General features: G+C 48.8%; 1 protein-coding gene across 9 annotated transcripts in view; it reads left to right on the forward strand.

Moving 5' to 3' along the window:
* The first annotated feature begins 12,595 nt into the window (after positions 1 to 12,595).
* CUX1 (cut like homeobox 1) overlaps positions 12,596 to 20,794 on the forward strand; it is a 471,463-nt gene continuing 463,264 nt past the window's right edge. For 2 of the 9 annotated variants that reach the window (XM_039460711.2, XM_074390310.1), the window contains exon 1: positions 12,645 to 12,813. In XM_039460711.2, coding sequence (XP_039316645.1) covers positions 12,751 to 12,813 — 63 coding nt within the window. In that variant the 5' untranslated portion in view covers positions 12,645 to 12,750. Of the gene's footprint in view, positions 12,814 to 13,258; positions 14,404 to 20,794 lie in introns of those variants that run through there. The other 7 variants (XM_039460712.2, XM_039460705.2, XM_074390309.1 and 4 more) reach the window with 7 other exon arrangements.

The following is a 20,794-nucleotide window of genomic DNA, read 5'->3' on the forward strand; positions in this document are numbered from 1 at the left end:
TAGCTTGATTTGGTGGCACACAGTCCTAGTCCCAGCTACTTAAGAGGCTGAAACACGAGGATCGCTAGAGCCCAGGAGTTGGAGGCTTCGCCACTGCACTCCAGCCTGGGTGACAGAGGGAGATTTTGTCTCTGAAAAAAACAAAACAACAACAACATAAAAGAACCATATTGACACATTTTTTATTATATCACTATTAACTGAAGTCCGTAATTTACGTCAGGGTTCACCTTTCTAGCTGTACAGTTCCAGGGATTGTGAAAAATGCATGACGTCACGTGCTTACCGATGCGCCATCACACATAATAGTTTCCCTGTCCTGAAACTGCAGTGCTATGGCTCCATCCCTCGGGTATTTTCGTCATCCTGGAGTTAAGCAAAAAATGATATTCCAGGAACAAGAGGGTAAGAAGAAACAGTACATCCCCTGTGGGCTGAGACCATTATGGGATGTGGATCTGGACTGGTGAACGCCATGTTCTGAGAGTTAACGAAACAGAGTTACGAAGGAGAGCGTGGCCAGAGATCCCTTCTGGAATGAGGAATAAGGAGAAAGAAAAATAAAACCATCACTGAGGGATGACTGCGCCCAGGTCTAATGTGTATTAACTCATTTAATCCTATCAGAGACACTATGAGGCATGTTAGATGATTATCTTAACCTCCAGCATTGGCTCTCATTTTGAACACAGCCATAGGGATGGGTTAGGTACAGTTGAGCTATTACAGCTGAGGACAGGGTGAGTGACTCAGAGAGGTTAAGTAATCAGCCCAAAGTCGCCCAGCAAAAAAGCAGCATGCAGCACCTAGGGTTTGCACACAGGACTGCCTGTCTGATGTCCACACCTGTGGCCTTCTCTCTGCCCCCCCCGCCCACCCGCCCGTGGCGCTGGCTCCTCTGAGATGCACAAGGGTGAGGATTGAGCTCTTTTCTTCGTCTGCAGAGTCCCCGCTACAGTTGTTCCTGAGAGCACGAGGGAGGCAATTTTTAAGAGAAGCAGCGACAGGAAATTTGGTCTATTGTTTGAAACAAGAGGGGCAAGCAAGTGCCCGCTTTGAAGTGCGAATAACAAATTCTGCCGGGAGTGGAAAGGCAGGAAGCTACAAGATTCTCGAGCTGGTGTCAAATGCGCAAGGCACGGGTCAGAGGGGAAGAGGCAGCCCCGGGAGAAACTGGGGCAGGATTTGTTTGAAGAGAACAGCGTCTTAAATAGATCAGGCTACAGAAGACAGCAAGGGGTGGGGAGACCCGAGGGTCATTTCTTTCTATTTCCCCTCTTCCTCAGGGAGCCCGTTTTTTAAAGGAAAACATAGCAATTGCAGGTGGGGGAATAAGAAGCCACCAGGTGAACAGTTTCAAAAGAAAACAAAACCGAACCCCACCAGCTGGTCTGACTTGGTTGGTAATAAAACGCTATCGGATAAACGGAGCTTGTGTAAACGAATCCCACCTCCCACTCACAAGTCAGTATTAAATTTAGGAATGAGAGAGTCTAAGATACCGACTTGGAATTACTTACAATTGTTTCACTAAACTGCACGCCTGAGAGTAATAGCACATCCACGACTCCACCCTCCCAGCCACAGCTGAAGCCAGAACGGGATTGTTAATCAGATACTTCCCCAGACAGTCCATTAAACCAGACTCCCCTAAAGTGAGATAGAGCCCACGGCAATTAGCAAGTAGATTCCCAATGATGACTTGGAAAACACACCCTTTTCTAGCTGCTTAGACTGCCAACCACCCGTCTTCCTGTACTTAAGGGGGAGTTTTGACTCTTCCTGACGTCTCTCATTTGCAATCGATGTCTCATCCGAGACCAAGGTCAAGTTATCAATCTTGATTATAGATGCCTGGACTGGGGTGTCTGGAGCCTCCACCGCCGCAGAGAGATGTCTGGAGACAAAATCTCTACATTGAAGGATTGCTGGCAAGCAGGTTGCTGCCAGGTAAGACGCAGGAATCCTTCCTGGGCAGGTAATACCCAGGACTTCCTCAAGGGGGGAAATTGAGGCTGACAGCTCAGGTAGATTCTGACCGGTTCGGGGGCCCAGGTGTGGCAAAACGCAGCATGTAAGCCTGGGGTGGTACCGAAAGTCCACACTTTGGCTTACTAGAGAGTAAGGCATTTGTGGAGAAGTTCCTTTATCTTGCTGAGCCTCAGTTTCCCCCTGTGTAAGAGGGAGATCATGCCTTGTACCTTGCAAAACTGCTGCTAGGATTAGAGAGACGCTGTGTAGAGCCCAGTGGGTAATAACTGTTGTGATTAGGTGGTTTTATAGGCAAAAGATGACTCTTGCAGACTGGTGACTTCCCATCTGGCCTTTCCAACCTCAGAGGTCAGTAGGTAACAGTGATGTCCTTCGTGGCTCTATTCCCAATCCCTTGCCAAGATTTCTCATAAACATTTTATTCTGGGGAGGCATGAACTCAGAAGTTTCCCAAAGGGAAAGAGGTCTAAGAGAGGGATATGGCTGAGTCAGAACGCGGAACCCTGAAGTCTTAAGAACATTATCTTCTAGCTAAATCTTGACTCACAGATACAACCAAATAGTACCAAGTACGATTTTTCTTGTGTCCATCAAATAATTGGTTTAATAGGATCAAACCAATTACACAATTTCTAGGTCTTCCCAGTTCGATTTTCAGCTCTCTCCTGGGAAGGGACGATTGTATTTCAAGTGACTTTACATACACCCTGCCACCTTGCCTTCTTGCCTGCTCCAACAAATACACACACACACACACACGCACACACACACCCTGCCACCACCACCACCAGACTGACACAGGCTCCAGGAATACTTGTTGACTTTAGTTGTCATGACATTTGAGAAAACAGGACACTTGACTTCTGTCTATGGAGTGAGGGGTCTCAGCCCTGGTTTCTGAAATAAAAGATCCTGAAATAAACAGGCCTGGAAGCTGAATACCAGACCAGCCTTAGCTGGGTTTACAGGCATGAGCCACTGTGCCCAGCCCAGTACTGTGCCCACCCCCCACTCAACTGCTAGTTTCTGAAGGCAGGGACCTTCGTCCACCACGGCTGTGTGGTTGGTTTCTTAGTGTCTGACACAGCACTTTGCTCAACACATAGTGTTTGGTGTTTGGACAATGAGCTTTCCACCGTTATTGATGACACCCTTAACTGCCCCCCTCCCAAAGAAAACCTTTTTAAAGAATACAGGCCAGGAGCAGTGACTGATACCCGTAATCCCAGCACTTTGGGAGGCTGAGGCAATCTGGCCAATAGGGTGAAACCCTGTCTCTACTAAAAATACAAAAATCAGCCCGGCGTGGTAGCAGGCATGTGTAATCTCAGCTACTTGGGTGGCTAAGGCAGGAGAATCGCTTGAGCCCAGGAGTTGGAGACCAGCCTGAGTAAGATAGTGATACTGTGTCTCTACAAAGAATTTAACAATTGGCCAGGCACGGTGGCTCACGCCTGCAATCTCAGCACTTTGGGAGGCCAAGGTGGGCAGATCACGTGGTCAGGAGATTGAGACCATCCTGGCTAAGATGGTGAAACCCCATCTCTAATAAAAAATGCAAAAAAATTAGCCAGGCGTGGTGGCGTGCGCCTGTAGTCCCAGGTACTTGGGAGGCTGAGGCAGGAGAATCACTTGAACCCGGGAGGTGGAGGTTGCGGTGAGCTGAGATCGTGCCGCTGCACTCCAGCTTGGGTGACAGACCAAGACACTGTCTCAAAAAAAAAAAAAAAAAATTAACAATTAGTCAGGCGTGATGGTATATGCCTGTGGTCCCAGCTACTTGGAAGGCTGAGATGGGAGGGCCACTTGGGCCTGGGAGGTCGAGCCTGCAGTGAGCTATGGTCAGACTACTGCATTCCAGCTGGGTGACAGAGTGAGACCCTGTCTCCAAAAAAGTAAAAACAATGAAAAGAAAAAGAAGACGGAGATGTCACACGGCCCGTTCGGCAGCGGGCTTTGTGTCTGCTGCCCTCCTCAACGCCACCATAATGACTTCAATTTCTCCCAAACGCCTTTGTATTTTATATTCGCTTCAATTAGCACTAATAGAACAACACTTTGCACCTTCATAAGCCCTTTCCTTGGAAAGCTCAAGAGCATTTTACAAGAAACGATTAATTATTCCCATTTTACAGGCTGGAAACCTGAGGCAAAGTGAAACAGTGACTCAGTGGCAAAATTAGGACATAATCTTCCCTCTCTGTTTTCAATTTCCTACGGTCATCACCGGATCACAGGACCCCTTCTGGTTTAGAGTTAAGTCACTGTTTGTTTTGGGGGTTTTTGTTTTTTTCTTTTTAATGAAGTTTCATTCTTCTTGCCCAAGCTGAGTGCAATGGCGTGATCTCAGCTCACCGCAACCTCCGCCTCCCGAGTAGCTGGAATTACAGGCATGCACCACTACGCCTGGCTAATTTTGTATTTTAGTAGAGATGGGGTTTCTCCATGTTGGTCAGGTTGGTCTTGAACTCCCAATCTTAGGCGATCTGCCCACCTTGGCCTCCCAAAGTGTTGGGATTACAGTTGTGAATCACTGCATCCGGCCTAAGTTACTGTTTAAAGAGACGACAGGCCAGTGAGGTGGCTCACGTCTGTAATCTCAGCACTTTTGGAGGCCGAGGCGGGTGGATCACCTGAGGCCAGGAGTTCAAGAGCAGCCTGGCCAACATGGTGGTGAAACTCTGTCCCTACTAAAAATGCAAAAACTTAACTGGGCGTGGTGGTGCATGCCTCCCACCACTGCTAGAGAGGTTGAGGCAGGAGAATTGCTTGAACCTGGGAGGCGGAGGTTGCAGTGAGCTGAGATCGTGCCATTCTAGTGTATCCTTATTTTAAATAACATTTGCTATTTCCCTGCACTATACAGGTGGTATGTACCATGTAGAAAATATATAAAATATATAAGTAAGGCCGGGCACTGTGGCTCATGCCTGTAATCCCAGCACTCAGGGAGGCTGAGGAGGGAGGATGGCTTGAGGCCAGGAGTTCAAGATCAGCCTGGGCAATATAGAGAGACTCTGTCTCTACAAAAAAAAATTGTTTTGGTGGTGTATGCCTGATGACTTGAGCCCAGAAGTGCGAGGCTTCAGTGAGCTGTGATTGTACTGCTGCTCTCCAGGATGGCCAATTGTGAGACCATGTTTCAAAAACAAGAAAGAAAGAAAATACAGAAATATTAAGGAAAAGAAGTCACTTACAAATTCATCATCTACAGATACTGAGACACCCACTCTTGGGGTTAGCCTGTTTTTTCTTCTAGCATTGTTTTTTGTTTGTTTGTTTGTTTGTTTTTTGAGACAGTCTCTCGTTGTCACCAAGGCTGCAATGCAGTGGTGTGATCTTGGCTCACTGCAACCTCTGCCTTCTGGGTTCAAGCAATTCTCCTGCCTCAGCCTCCCAAGTATCTGAGATCACAGGTGCCCACCACCATGCCAGGCTAATTTTTGTATTTTTAGTAGAGACAGGGTTTCACCATATTGGCCAGACTGGTCTCAAACTCCTGAAGTGATCTGCCCCACTCGGCCTCCCAAAGTGCTGGGATTATAGGCACTCTTTTTAAGACGGAGTTTTGCTCTTGTTGCCCAAGCTGGAGTGCAATGGCTCAACTTCAGCTCGCTTCTCACCCACCTTCCCGGGTTCAAGCGATTCTCCTGCCTCAGCCTCCCGAGTAGCTGGGACTACAGGCTGGCGCCTGCCACCACACCCAGCTAATTTTCGTATTTTTAGTAGAGACAGGGTTTCACCATGTTGCCCAGGCTGGACTGGAACTCCCGACCTTAAGTGATCCATCCGCCTTGGCCTCCCAAAGTGCCGGGATTACAGGCATGAGCCACCGCGCCCGGCCGGAACAAGTTTTCAAAATCTTGCAAACCACACTTACTCAGGAAAAAATAATATACAATCTGACAGTGGTTATGACAAAAGGAAATCTAATTACATTTCATGAAAACAAATCTTCATTCAACACCAACTGTATAACTGTGGAGACGTGTCACAAAAGAGGGTATAGAAAAACAAAATACTTCACTTTGTATTATGAATACAAATGGAGGAAAATATCCGACCCATGCCTCTACCCTACACGACCCAGCAGCAGGGCCATCTTTGCTGTTTGAAACACCGAGTGGCAAACTGATGTTACAAAAGCAATATTGATAATGAGAGCTCAATATAAATAAAATGCACACGGTTCCTATCTCCCAGGAGGAAAGCAAAGGAATTAATGTAAGTCTTAGCACAGAACTTGAACTTTACATTAAGCAAGATCATCATAATATTTATATAGTGTTTTACATATCTCGAGCCCTTTCAAGCTACTGACTGTTACCCTATTAATTTCTAGTGATTCAGCAATGACATCAGTGAGAGTCACAGAGGATGGCATTTATTTCAATCCTGTACAGGAAATGGGTAATATGACCTCTCTGTGGGAGTCTCATGATGTGGGGGAAATAAAAAAGGGAAAGGCGGATCTGATATTCAAATAAACTTGAAATATCAAAAAGAAAAATCTAGGCCCAGATGTGGTAGCTCAAGCTTGGGAATTCCAGCACTCTGGGAGGTTGAGGCCGGAGGATCCCTGGAATCTGAAAGATGGAGACCAGCCTGGGAAAAACTCCATCTGTACGAAAAAAGAAGAAAATAGCCAGGCGTGCTGGCACATGCCCGTGGTCCCAGCCCAGCAGATTGAGGCCACAGTGAGCCATGAAGGTGCCACTGCACTCCAGCCTGGTCTTCAGAGTGCAACTCTGTCTCAAAAAATAAAGAAAAGAGGCCAAGCACGGTGGCTCATGCCTGGGATCACACCTGTAATCCCAGCGCTTTGGGAGGCCGAGGCGGATGGATCACTTGAGGTCAGGAGTTCCAGACCAGCCTGGCCAACTTGGTGAAACCCAATCTCTACTAAAAATCCAAAAATTAGCCGGACCTGGTGGTGCACACCTGTAATCCCAGCTAGTGTAGAGGCTGAGGTGGGAGAAGCTCTCGAACCCAGGAGGTGGAGGTTGCAATGAGCGGAGATCATGCCACTGCACTCCAGCCTGGGCAACAGAGCGAGACTCCATCTCAAAAAGTAAATTTGAAAAATAAAATAAATTAAAATAAGAGAAAAGAAAATTTACATTAGAATATAAACTTAGTAATAAAGAGATTGCAGCCGGGCACGGTGGCTCAAGCCTGTAATCCCAGCACTTTGGGAGGCCGAGGCGGGTGGATCACAAGGTCAAGAGATGGAGACCATCCTGGTCAACATGGTGAAACCCCGTCTCTACTAAAAATACAAAAAATTAGCTGGGCATGGTGGCGCGTGCCTGTAATCCCAGCTACTCAGGAGGCTGAGGCAGGAGAATTGCTTGAACCCAGGATGCGGAGGTTGCGGTGAGCCGAGATCGCGCCATTGCACTCCAGCCTGGGTAACAAGAGCGAAACTCCGTCTCAAAAAAAAAAAAAAAAAAAAAAAAAAAAAAAAAAAGAGATTGCAGCCAGGGGTTAGCGGCTGGTGAGATGGGCTTTGGAAGCTCATGTGATAACAAAGTCCTCTCGTTAGGAACTCGGATGTCCCAAAGCAAGAAGCAGTCGATTCCATTAAGCTAGATGTATTTTCCCTTCCTTCCTTCCCTCCCTCCCTTCCTTCCTTGCTCTCTCTCTCTCTTTCTTTCTTTCTTTCTCTCTTTTTTTTTTTTTTGATGGAGTCTCAGTCTGTCACCTAGGCTGGAGTGCAGTGGTATGGTCTTGGCTCACTGCAACTTCTGCCTCCAGGTTTCAAGTGATTCTCCTGCCTCAGCCTCCTGGGTAGCTGGGATTATAGGCATGTGCCACCACGCCGGGCTAGTTTTTGTATTTTTAGTAGAGATGGGGTTTTACCATGTTGGCTAGGTTGGTCTTGAACTCCGGATCTCAAGCGATCTGCCTGCCTTGGTCTCCCAAAGTGCTGGGATTGCAGGCGTGAGCCACGTCTCTGCCATAGATGTGTTTTCAAAGCGTAAGCCACCTCCATCTGAGAGGCCAAGCTGTACACTCTTTTGTTTAAGACAAGCGTGAGAGAACAGAACATAATCATCAGCGGTGTGGAAAGATACCTAGGGTGAATGTCATCAACACATGCTATCCAGAAGTGGAAAGAAGCGGGAAATGGTGGGCCAGGCACAAGGTCTTTGAAGATTTCCAAAAGGGGATGGGAGGCTGAGAAGTGCTGTCACCAGAGACAGGATGGGAGGGTGGTGAACGGGAGTCTACTGTTTAGAAATCATTATAGTTTGTTCTTACAAGTTGGGCAGGTTCTTGGTACAATTATCTAACTACACATACATTCAGGATATCGACATGAATGATGTACTATGCATGTAATTACATGTAGCAAAATGTATACTTTTATTTGGTGGGTATTTACATATAGCACAGTGAATAGTGTACTTATAATTAACATAAAGTATTATTTTAAAAACAAAACAATTAAAGTAGTTTGGTTTTCTTGAGCTCAAAAAAAAAAAAAAAAAAAAGAATCTGGAATCTTCCTTTCATTTATTCCAGTAGTCTATGCCAATCCATTCTAAAGGGCAGTCGCCAAAGAGAAAAGAAAGAGTCATTCCCCTCTTCTTCATATTCTTTTGATTTAAGGAATAGGGCTTTTTAAATGTAAAGTGTCTCACACACTTCTGTCTGGCTTAGAGAGTCCTAAATTTAAAACACATTCAGGCAGCTTGAATGACTACCTTGATATAATATTTTAAACCTCTGTGTTTGTGAAATTGAGATTCTCCACATGACTTTTTATTAAGAGTATGATTCTTTTATACCATGCATCAAAAGTCATATTTTTATGTTTATTTATGAATAAATTATGATGTAAGCATTTAGCATTATGAATTGTTTCTGATTACCTGAAACATTTCTGGTTGAAAACTACTTGAAACGCGTTCTAATTTGGGTGAAAACAATTCAGAAAATAGATTAAGGTTTTAGAATGAACCTCTTGATTTTTCCTTTGAATTATATTTGATTTCTGAGGTTTTTCATTTTCCTTGTAGTTTGGTAAAAACTGTAGATTATTCCCCAACTTTTCTTGGGGATAAAGTTTCTTAACTTTAGGTGAAAATTGTATGAGTCCATAATTAAAGACTCTTATGTGGGATAAAGAAGATGGATTTTTAAAATAATGCCTTCCAGTGTAAGATATTTTTCAATTTGGAAGAAATTCTTGATAGTTAATCCCTTTAAAGAATTGGGTGAAGTATAACAGAACACCTTCTACATTTGAATCTTTAGAAAACAACGAGACACATTTTCATTTCTTGGGGCTACCAAAAGAGGGCCAGTTTAGTAGTGATCTACCCACATTTTGGAGAATTTGACAATTTTTTTTTTACCTTAATGGATTTAATAAAGTATATGTGGATGTCAGGGAAAGGAGAATCCACTGGTGTTCGGAGGACAAGAAAGCAAGAACTCTTAAAGGCACCTACAATTTTCTGTAAGTTAAACTAGTTAGTATTAGTACATCCCCCATGTGGCTACTTAATGCTTTTTAGGCAAAATAAAATGGGCTAGAAAAGAAATTTAATAAATTCTTGGCTCAAAAAAAAAAAAAAGAATTCTGGGCTCAAATATTAGTTATTTAGTTACCTTATTTGGGGCTAAGCTGTATTTCATTTAAAGGCATCAGGAACAAACATCGTTTGGGTCAGTCCCTCCATTGGATGACTGGGGGATTGATGGGAAAGCTTGGGGTGGCAAATAGGTCATATACTTGGGAACTGGGAGATTTCGTCTCCTAAAGGGTGAGCCCGAGTGTCAACAAGTGACCAAATGCCTGTGGATTTTTTTTTTCTTGCTTTTTTCATTCTAAGTAATATTAATTACACGTCCAGGAGCCGAGGTATTTCTTGGTACTGGGCCATTTATCTTGAGAACTAACCTGCCTCACACACTGCGTTGAGAGGTCACAGACGTTACCGTACTAGCTTTGCAGGTGCCCCTGGAAATCTAAGTCCTAAAACCTAGAAAATATTTTCTAAATATTGTATACAGTGCACAGCTTTGTAGATTCACCCTGCCAGTGGGTACGTTCGGGTTTCTACAATGGTGAGGGTGAAAGTCAATCTGAAAAAATAAAAAAGAAACAAAATAGTCTTTGGAAATAGATACAATTTGCTTTTATTCTGTGTCTGTACTCGCTCAAGAAAAATAAAGCGCACTTTAAAAAGCTTTTTTTTTTTAGGTCTCTGCTGTTTCACTCAACTAAGATAACTTTTGATCAGTGATTTATTTTGAACGATTTTCTTTTTAAAAGGAAACGTTTTGTGGTGCTGGTGAAAATTGTTCTAAACTCCCCCCTCCCCAAAACCACCACCCCTGCAGAGAGTAACAAGGTTTATGTAACCTAAAGCTTTGGTGGGAGAAATCTAAATTTTATTTAAATAGAGCTTAACCTCTGGGCCATCTAATATGCTGTGTCTGTACTAAGTCAGGTTAGTATGTAAATAATATAAATATAACCAGAAATGTAACAGGGGTATTTAATACTCATCAAATTTATTTCTAAAATATTGCCATGGATTCAGAATCTTGAATTCCAACCAGATGTATTTCGGGAGTATTACACAGGTCATATATATTTCACTTTTTTGGTTCAAACCCAGGGGATCTACACGATAATTAGATTGAGAACATCTGCATCAAATTCAAACCATTTCCCTGATCCTTCCTTGAGCCTTCCCCATGGGAGGGATTTCTTTTTCTTTTTTTTTTTTTTTCTTTTAAGCCCCTGCATATTTTATTTGTCTAGCCACCTTTAGGGCAATTCCTAGGGCTCGCTTGCCTGCCACCGCAGAAATAGACATGCGAGGGGAAGGCAGGACGTCCCCCCCACCCCCGCCGCCTCCCCAAGTGTGGAGGCATCGTTAAGAAGTGACATTTTCCTGGGACAGGAGTGTCCCGCGGAGGCAATGCCACTTCCCGCCAGGACCCAGACTCCGGGACAGGGCGTGGCTAGGCGCGGGGGCCCGGGCGCGCCGGTGGGCACGTGCACTGGGACCCGAGGACCCGAGTGCCGGGGCGCCGCTGCCCTCTACCGGGCGGCGCGGTCGGAGCTACAGCGCGGTCGCCGGCTGACTGCGCGCGCGGGCTGGGACGCCCCACACAGAGGCAGCCCTAGGACACCCGAGATCCGCAGTGCCCGCTCTGCGCGGCGTCACCGCATCTGGGGTGGAGGCTCGCGACCTGCCCCCGGCGCCCGCGCGCTCCCACCCACCTGCGAGTCAAGGTTGTGCTGGGGACGCAGTGAACCCCGCTCCCGACGTCAGGGGCCTCCCTTTCGAGAAACGGAGGCCCTGGCCAGCCGCGCAAGACCTGGGGACACGAGTGTTCTCTAAATCTTGGGATTTTCATTTCCAAACTCTTCCTCCAAAAATGCCGAATTCACTGCGCCAACCCTCGACCTCAGTTGAAAAGCCATTATTTTCCACTTGCGCGTTTTATTTTGTATCCTCTACAGATTTTATTTACATATGCATTTTAAGATTAAGGAATTGGGGGACTTGTTTTGACTAATTACTCGTTAAATACCTGCAGGAGAGTCACAAAGTACAGTATTCCTACTGGAAACTCCAAGTCACACGTGTTTATGAAAGATGACGATCATAAAGCGTGTGCTTTCGCCAGCTTTCCGCCAGGAGAGGAAAGAGAATTTAGTTTTTGGTTTGCATTTTAGCATTTCTGTAAACTTAGGACCACGCTTTCCGTTTTCAGTGAGTGCACCCACACTTTCCAAAACTTTCTGCGCCCAAAGTTGCAACAAACCAAGGTGTCTGAACCACAGGAAGTTTCTTGGGCTGTTCCGCTGAAGCGGCGCGGGGGGACACAGAACTGGGCTCCCAGACTTTTCCTGTGGTGGCCTAAACTGCAGCGGCTTGGGCGAATGGGGGCTGCCGGGACCCCCGGCGCCACCGCCGTTGCGGTGCTTTCGGGCGAGAAGCCGGCATCGCCGCGGCCCGGGCGTGGGGCATCCACGCGCGCGGCGCCCTGAGTGGGTTAGGGCTGTTTCCCCCCCTAACTCCACTCCTCCAAACATGCGACGCCGTTCCTGGTCGTCTCGGTGTCCCCGTCCTCGCTGGGCGCGGAGAGATCGGAGTGTCGCCGTCCACCGCCCGGGCGCCTCCCACGCGCGCGGCCGCTGGGGGCCTGGGCCACGCAGGGGTCTGGTGTGGGGGGGCCCCGGGCAGGTGGTCGCGGCGTCTCCGCGCTCTGGATCAGAACGACCGACGTACCCCCCCCCCCACCGGAGCCCCGAAGGCGCTGCGCTCGGCCACCGCGGGCGACCGCGACCCCTGCAGGGGACCCCCGGCCCTCCCCAGGTGCGCGGTGCCGGGGGAGCCCGGGCGCTGCCCTCCAGCGCCCCCTCGGGGCCGGGTCTGTGGCCGGCGCGACCCCGGACTGGGGGGGGGTGTCCCGAGGGGCGGGGGTCGCCGGCCGGCCCGCGGAGGGGAGGGGGAGGGCGGCGGTGAGGGGCTGAGGGAGCAGGGGCCGGGGCGGCGCGCGCGAGGCCGGGCCGCGGCCGCCGCGCCCTGGGGCTGCGACTCCGGCTCCGGCTCGGGCTCGCCATGGCTGCGGCGGCGCCGTGAGGAGGAGTCCGCGTCCTCGGTGGCGGCGGCGGCGGCCGGCTCCAGGCCGGGTTTTGGCGCCGCCCGCCTGCTGCCTCCTGGCGGCTCCTGAACTCCAGCCCCCTCTCTATCAGCCGCTCACTCCGTCTCAATATGTCTCAAGATGGCGGCCAATGTGGGATCGATGTTTCAATATTGGAAGCGCTTTGATTTACAGCAGCTGCAGGTCAGGCTCCTCCGCGCTCGGCCTCGCGCCCGGGGGTGGGGGCTGCGGGCGGTCGCGGCCTCCGCCGGGGGCCCCGGGCTGGCCCGGCCGCCGGGGGGCCCGCGGCGGCGGGGAGGAGGGGGGTGCCGGGCGCCGCGGGGCCGAGTCGGGGCCGAGTCCCTCCCGCTCCCCGGCCCCCATTGATCACCCGCTTGATCGGAAATTGATCCTCTTTGTTCAATTCATCGATCAGCCCAAGATGGCGCCGGGAGCCGCCGCCGCCACCGCTGCCCCCGGTGTCTGCCCCCACCCCGGGCGCCCCCCCGGGCCCCGCGCCGCCGCCGCCGCCGCCAGCGCCGCCGCCGGCAGCGCTGCCGCGGGACCGGGGAGGGGGCGGCCCCGGCGGCCCGCGGGGCGCGCGCGCAAGCGGGGAGCGGGGAGCGGGCGGCGGGGGGCGGGCGGCGGCGGCGGCGGGCGCCGGGAGGGGGCCGCGGCCCGGCGGTGGCGCCCGCCCGCCTGCTCGCCCCGCGCCCCCGGCCCGCCGTATTCCCGGGGAAAGTTTGTGGGGAGTTGCTGCGGGGGGTGAAGCGCCTGCCTCTCCAGGAGGAGCCGCCGCCACTGCCGCCGGCGCGGCGGAGCTGGGGCTGGTGGCGCTGTGGTGCCGCCGGCTCGGGGGAGGGTCGGAGCAGCCACCGGCGGCGGCGGCGGCGCGGCCCGGCTCCGGCCAGGCGGGCTGGTGGCCGGGCGGGCGCCCGCACTCCCTACCCCGGGCCGGGCCCGGCCGTTGTCCCCGCCTGTCACCGGCCCGGGCCGCGCCGCCCGCTCCGGCACCCGGCGCGTGGCTCGCGGCACGGACCCCCGGGTTTGTTTACGTCCCGGGGAGCGCCCCGGGGCCCCCAGCGCACCTCGCGTCCGCCCCGCTCTTTTGTGTGCCTGTGTTGGTGGCGGGGACCTGCTCCTCGGTGGCGGGGGACCCCCGCGGGGGTGCTTTGGGGAAACTTGGCGAGGGGCGGCGGGGGTGCCCGGCGCGCGGTGCCGCTGGGTCGCGGTGTCCCGGACCGCCGGGTGCGGGCGCGGGTGGAGGAGGTTGCAACTTTTCCCGAGCGCAGGCCCCGCGCTGTTCCCCCGGGTGCCCAGGCCTGGGACGCTGCCTCCTCGCCGCCGGTGCGAGCGGCGAAAGCTGCGTGCCAGGGGGCTCCGGCGGCCCCCGGTAACCTGCGGCTCCACCTCCCTTCCTGGCCTCCCCGCGGGGCTTCTGCCCTCTCTGCAGGGCCCACCATGGAGCGCGCGGCGGGTGCGCTCGAAGATGCCTTCTCGGGCCGGGTTCTCGAAAGCAGAGCCCCGGGGGCCCGTTGGGATCTTAGCGTACCGGGCGGTGGTCCGCGAGGGGAGTCCCCGGCGCCACGCGGGGACAGTGCCGGGGCTCCCCGGCCCGCGCCCGAGCCACCGCCGCCGTGCCCAGGGGGCGAGTGCCCGCCTGCCACCCCCCGCCCGGAGGAGCGGCGCGCCCTTAGGGTCCGCCCCGCACGTGCCAGCTCGGCGCCCGCGGCGCCCGGACAGCCGCGGGACTCTGCCAGGTGGATGTTGTGCGTAGCCGGAGCCAAGTTGAAGGTGAGCTGCGTGTGGGCCAGAAGCCCCGAGACTGCAGGCGCGAGGGGAACCCGGGATATGTGTGTGTGTGTGTGTTGGCGGGGTGGTGCCTGGGTCCGGCGGCTTAGAATGGCCCAGGGCGGCCTGGCACTCTCGGAGGGATAGGAGGGTTCCGCAAGGCCCCTGGGGAAGGGCTACTGCTCCGGCTTGCTAAGGTGTGCTCGAAGGTAAACTTGGCTGAACTTTCTTAACCTGGAGGAGTGACTGATGACAGTAACCTACAGCATTACCTTTGGGAGCAAAGCAGCTGAACTCGAGATGCAGGCTTGTATGAAACGAAGCGAGTTGGATTAAAACATATTTAAATGGAATCTGACAACTTTAATTGTATATGCTTGTTTTCGGCTCTTGCCTACGTAAGAACGATAAAGCCGAGTCATAGTCGTTATGAAATTTCCTGAAATTTCTCGCTTAACTAGGAAGAAGACTATGCGAAATATGTATTTCCGATAAGATTAAAACTTAAAGGAGTCTTGAGTATTTATTGACTAAAATAGATTACTCCAAAGTGTCTATTGTGTAAATTAGATTCCTGGATGTAATGAACACAGCCCAATGGCATTTTTGATAAATTGGTCTACCCTGTTTTAGTAAAAATAGCTCCCTTTTACCATAATTTAATTCCTGTGCTTACTGTAAAACCCGTTGTAGAGTTTTAAAGAGACAAACCATATTATTTTTTTCCCTCGTCTTCCTAAATATGACATCGTTAGCTTAGTATCAATGAAGTTTCTTTTTTTGAGCACCCCGGCAAAACTGCCTGAAAAATGGATTTGGTTTCTAGAGTTACTAGATTTGAAGAACTCTGTAAACCGTTCTGTCCCCTCTATTAGCTACTTCTTCAGGGCTTCAGAGCTCCGGGATTCCATGGAAAGTTTCCACGTCCGTTTACTTGCACTTCTTAATATATATAAGAAGGAAACAAAGCCAAACCCGAAAACAAAATCCCTTATCTGAACGTCGTTCCTCTTTTACTGAGCACCCCTTTGCTTTTGGTGTTTGCTAACGGTTTGGCCTTAGATGATTTCCTATGGGTTTGCAAACTTCCATTGAATATGGAATGTCAAAGTTCAAGTCTAAGTCCAATCTGGTTCTTTCTCTGGGCCCTGAGGAGGCCTTTGGAGTCGGTGTCTGGTTAATTCCCACCGACAGTCGGTGAGCCAATAGGACGACAGTTTGAGAGAGAATTCATTAGTTTCAGATTCTTCTCATCTTTCCAGACCTCTTTATACTGAGATTGGGTTGCCACCTGGGGGTAAAGAGGCTGAGTGGTCTCAGCAGAGACAAATCCAGCTTGGAGATGGTTGTAGATGTCAGCTGGTCCAGGTGAGCTTGGGCAGCTCGGGAGCTCTGCAGCCACCCAGTGAGCCAGGGCGGCCAGGTTCTTATCCCTCGGCTTCCTGGGTCTTGAAGCTGCCGCCTTGGCACCGGAGTGAGTGCTCGGGGAAGAGAGTTTCTGAAGACTCTGTTTTATTCTGTTGCCTTTTGACTCCCAAAGGTTCGTGGTGTGGAAGTTTCAGTGCTGTGGCATGGCTAAGACTAGTTGGACAAGTTTTTTTTATCCTATCTCAGACTTGTAAAAACCAGGGTTTTCTTTTTAAATAAGAAAAGCACAGTTGCATAAATTTGTCTTCTAAATACATATTTGAAAAGAGGATGCTTTCTAAGACAAGCTCGTGGCACTCTGTATGTCGGTGGAGTTTTGAGCTCTTTGGGATGGGGCCTGCCAGTGACTGCCTTCCCACGTGGTGGCCTGCTTTCCCCTAGCCTCTGAACAAGTCAGCTTGCAAAGTTGCCTTCTTTTTCAGAATCAAAAATCAATTTCAGTTTTTTGCTGAAAGTCCGTTTTCTGATGGCTCTTTTTCCCCGCATTGTGGAAATGTGTATGTTACTGGCTGCCCAGTACTGCTTGCCATAATAAGTATATTGTTTTAACTCAAATGTCCCACCTAGTACCCTTTATAAAATAACAATTCAAGAAATTACATTGCTGCTGCTCCTGTTTTTGTTTTCTTGGTTCTTTCAATATGGGTGTCTTTGAGGTTGGATGAGGGAAGGGGTCATTGGCAGTTGATTTAAGTTTTTTTCTATGTGAAACTCTTTTTCCTTAAAGGTGCAAGATGGTGAAGGGATAGCGTTATTGCAACAACTGGTGCGGTTGAGTCCACGGAGACCCCTTTGACCACACTGTCGGTTTCATGTGTCTTCTGTGGGTAGTTAGCCAACCTGAGAAAGTTGAAAGGGCCAAATAGTCCAATACCTTTAGGAATGATTCTCTCCTAAATCCACTGAGGTAATGTTTAAAATGCAGTCTGGTGAAGTGTGCTGAGCCTAAGAGCTTTAATGGCTATTTTAAAAGTCTCCTGTCGCCGTACAATTAAGACAAACCCCATCAGGGTTTATATGGTATCTGCAGAAACAATAGTTTGTGCTCTCTGATTCCCTTCGGGGTCTACCTGTAGCAGCGAACAATCAAAACGGGTCCTGAGGCTGAACTCACTCTCTGTGTCTTAGGGGAGAAAGCAAGGCTGGAAGTAGAAAATCTACTTTCGTTTCAGCTCCTCTGTAATGCCCCAGGAAGTCTATGTTTGTAGTGAAATGAAGGAAGGACACATTTGTTAGGGGAAAACTTGTAAATTTCGTAAACACAGAATTTCACCCTATGAAGAATACTACTACAGAGGTAGGTTAAATTCCTCCTGGTGCTTTTTCCATTTCAAATAGTTTACACATTTGTCACATGTAAATTTCACAGCCGGCTCTATCTGACCAATTGTAACACAAATGCTACAAAAGGCAACTCTGTTATTTGGATATATAGGATAGTGAGTTATTGTAGAAATTACTTAAGAACTATTTAAAATTACTGAATACATATATAACTTTAAAAAATGTAATTGCTCTCCCCATGCAAAGTGATTTCTCTTAGTAATTGTCAAAGACAGAAATTTGTCTGTCTCGTCCTGTTTTGTCTGAAGCCCCGAGTTATCGCTGCAGAGAGAGAGTTTTGGTTTCCACTCAAATTTCCCTGCCTCCGAGTGTTTAAACCAGACCCTTAATCTTATTTTAACGTATTTAAAATGTTCAAAAAACCCGGAAGAATTGTTTTGTGTAAGTAGCAAGCGAATGTAGCTTAAACACTCAAGCAATTCTGGTATCTAATTGGAAACAGGTGGAATTCTTGGAATCCCATGTTTGAGTCTTTTTATAGCAAAGCCCAGGGACACTTTTCACTTATAGCCATTCGTTTTGCCGAAGCTATTTGAAGAGGGGCCCCACGGCCTCTCCTTATGTCCCACTGTTATTTACCTGGACGAAGCAGTCATGCTGGGCGTTTTAGGAACTGGATACTTGTGAATGTCTAGATGCCGAGAGAAGTGTGTGTGTGTGCAGATAATGGAGTGAAAAAGGAATCTAATGGCATAGTTAGACAAGCGATTGAAAAACAGTCTTATTATGACTTTTATAGCAAAGAATTTGTGAATTCATTTGTGACTTCTGACCTGATGAACCCTTGACTGACCTGAGCATGTAGGTCCATTTTATTATACCCTGATAATGATTTAGAATTCAGAGAGAAGATACTCCCCACCCCCACCCCCCCCCCCCCGCCAAAAAAAAAGTATATGCTTAAGAGAGAGAAACCACCAGCAACCAAAAGAGTATTAACTTGGTGAGGGGGATATTTTCATAAAATATTAATGGCAGGGCCCTCGGAATTGACTACATCACTTGATCCATCCTAGTTTTCAAGGTGTGGTCTTGAAAAGCAGTCGATCGCCCTGGTTTTGGGATGTGTTTCAAAACCAAGTTTTGGTTGTGTGTGGGTGCTGTTTTCTTGCAGAGGACAGCTAAGGTTTTGAGTGAGCAGTTTTGGATCTGCTGAGCTGTAATCAGCCCTGCTTCTTAGTTGTCTTCTGAGGAGAGTTGTCTTTGGTGGGGATGGAGGTGTCCGTACAAGAAATGACCCGGGACTGAGGGGAGCCTGTGCTGTTCCCCTAATTTATGCTGCACCCGAAACAGCTTTTGAAGCACCTGGCTTGCGACTTAAAAGATTTTTAAAAAGTGTTTGTGCTGCCCTGTTCAGGTATGACACAATGAGGGGTGAACCACTCTTTTTGAAAGATGTCTAAGGCCATGTGCGGCGACTCACATCCGTAATACCAGTACTTTGGGAGGCTGAGGTGGGCAGATCACTTGAGGTCAGGAGTTTGAGACTAGCCTGGCCAATATGACGAAACCTCATCTCTACTAAAAATACAAAAATTTGCAGATCGTGGTGGTGCGTGTTCATAATCCCAGCTACTCAGGAGGTCGAGGCACAGAATTGAGCCTGGGGGTGGAGGTTGCAGTGAGCTGAGATCGAATGACTGCACTGCAGCCTGGGTGACAGAGCGAGACTCTGTCTCAGGAAAAAAAAATAAAGACATCTAATTTGTTGCAAAACCATCAAGAACCTTCCCTTTAAAAAGCTAACACCTCTCTAATAAAAATAATTTTACTTCTGTTGGAATTAAATTCAGAGAGGATGGTGTTAGTGCACAAAATAAAGACTGTCAGTTTCTTTTTTTTTAATCCAAAGGCATTTCCTTACTGCAGGAGACCCAGGACTGTTGGCAGAAGTTTTGTGTTGATTAGAGCCCCGGGCCATGGGAAGCCCAGGTAGGGTGGCCACAGGATTCATCGCCCAATCCCTGGCTTCCTGCACAAGCAGGATTGGTACAGATCTCACCCACAGGGGTCTTCCTACACAGGGAAACATAATCACACAGGTGACTGGAACGGAGTCAAGGATGGCAGTGTTCCTCCCAGGAATTTACTAACACTGCCAGCAACTCAAGAAGTAGCTAGCCAGGAGTTTCACAGTCAGTGAAACTGACTAGGTCCTGCTGCCTTTCATGAAAGCCTTTGTGAAAATGAGCCCAATAAGGGGCCCAAACCTTGTAAGCACAAGACCCGCCAGAGTGGGCTGGACCCTGGCTGACTTGATCAACCACGCTTGAAATCTTGGATGGTCTTGATCGTGTGTGATTGATGCAGTTAACCAAGGAGGAAATTTAACAGCGCTTACTCTGAAACACCAGGGAAGTGGCTTGTTCTTTCTTCGAGTGACTTTGAGTGGATACCGGCACAACTGCCTGTTTTCTTACAGATCCCTTTCTATTGGGCTGTGTTTATTCAATAAGAAAATGAAGTGAACATTTTTTAAAAAAGTGAACCATGGGTTGTGAGGGGTTCCGAGTTTGGTTAAGGGAAAAACAAATTGACAAATTAGCTCTCTCTTAAGCGAATATTGCAAAACAATGAGAAATAGAATGCCTGTCTTACCATCATTAAAAATTTATCTGGGTGTTGACAGTTTTTGTTAAATATAAGACATTCAGATCCAAAAAACCAAACCAAAAAAACAAAATTTAACACAAAAGCTTCCTAACATTTCCCCCCAAAAGCAAGACCGGTTTTCTTAAACTAGGGCTTTTTTCCTAATGAATTGCTATGATTTTGTTTTCTCTAACATAGTTTTATGTCTGTAAGAAAGAATGAATATCAACTTTTTATTTTATTTTTTTGAGACATAGTCTCACTCTGTCACCCATCCTGGCATGCAGGGTGAAAACTCTGCTCACTGGAACCTCCATCTACTGGGTTCAAGTGATTCTTGTGCCTCAGCCCCCCCAGTAGCTGGGATTACAGGTGCACGCCACCATGCCCAGCTCATTTTTGTGATTGTAATAGAGACAGGGTTTCACCATGTTGGCCCGGCTGGTTTCAAACTCATGACCTCCAGCAGTCCACCCACCTCGGCCTCTCTAAGTGCTGGGATTACAGATGTGAGCCACTGCGCCCGGCCTCCACTCTTTTTAGACATTTTTGTTCTATCATCCTTTTGGTCCTGTAAGTTTCTCTGGTTTATTGCCGCTTTCCCCTCTTGTTTCTAGGGAAGAAATGGTTATTTAGATAAAAACAGTTTGATAAAAGGGAGCAGGTGATACCCAAGGTAAATGTTTGTCTTCAAGAGCCTGAAGCTGTGTGAACACTGGTAAAGCCGTGGGCTGCGGTGAGTGAGGGAAGGCCCGGCTCGGAGCCGCTCTCAGCCTCCGGGTGCCAGCTGGGGCCCTTGGCGTCAGGACTGCCTGTTACTTCTCGCCCTTCTCCTGCCCTGCCAAGCCTGTCCCCTCCTGTGTTGTGACAACTGTTTTTGTTTTTTGTTTTTTTTTAATAAAAAAGTAATTTGTACAGCTCCATTATTTTGAGATTCTTGGAAGAAAGATACTATGTAAATGAAAATTAAAAATAAAATTCTCCCTGGAGGGAATTGTATACATGTAATTTTTGGATGAGGTTTGGAAAA

This window comes from Saimiri boliviensis, chromosome 20 (assembly GCF_048565385.1).
Source record: "Saimiri boliviensis isolate mSaiBol1 chromosome 20, mSaiBol1.pri, whole genome shotgun sequence".
Classification (NCBI taxonomy): domain Eukaryota; kingdom Metazoa; phylum Chordata; class Mammalia; order Primates; family Cebidae; genus Saimiri; species Saimiri boliviensis.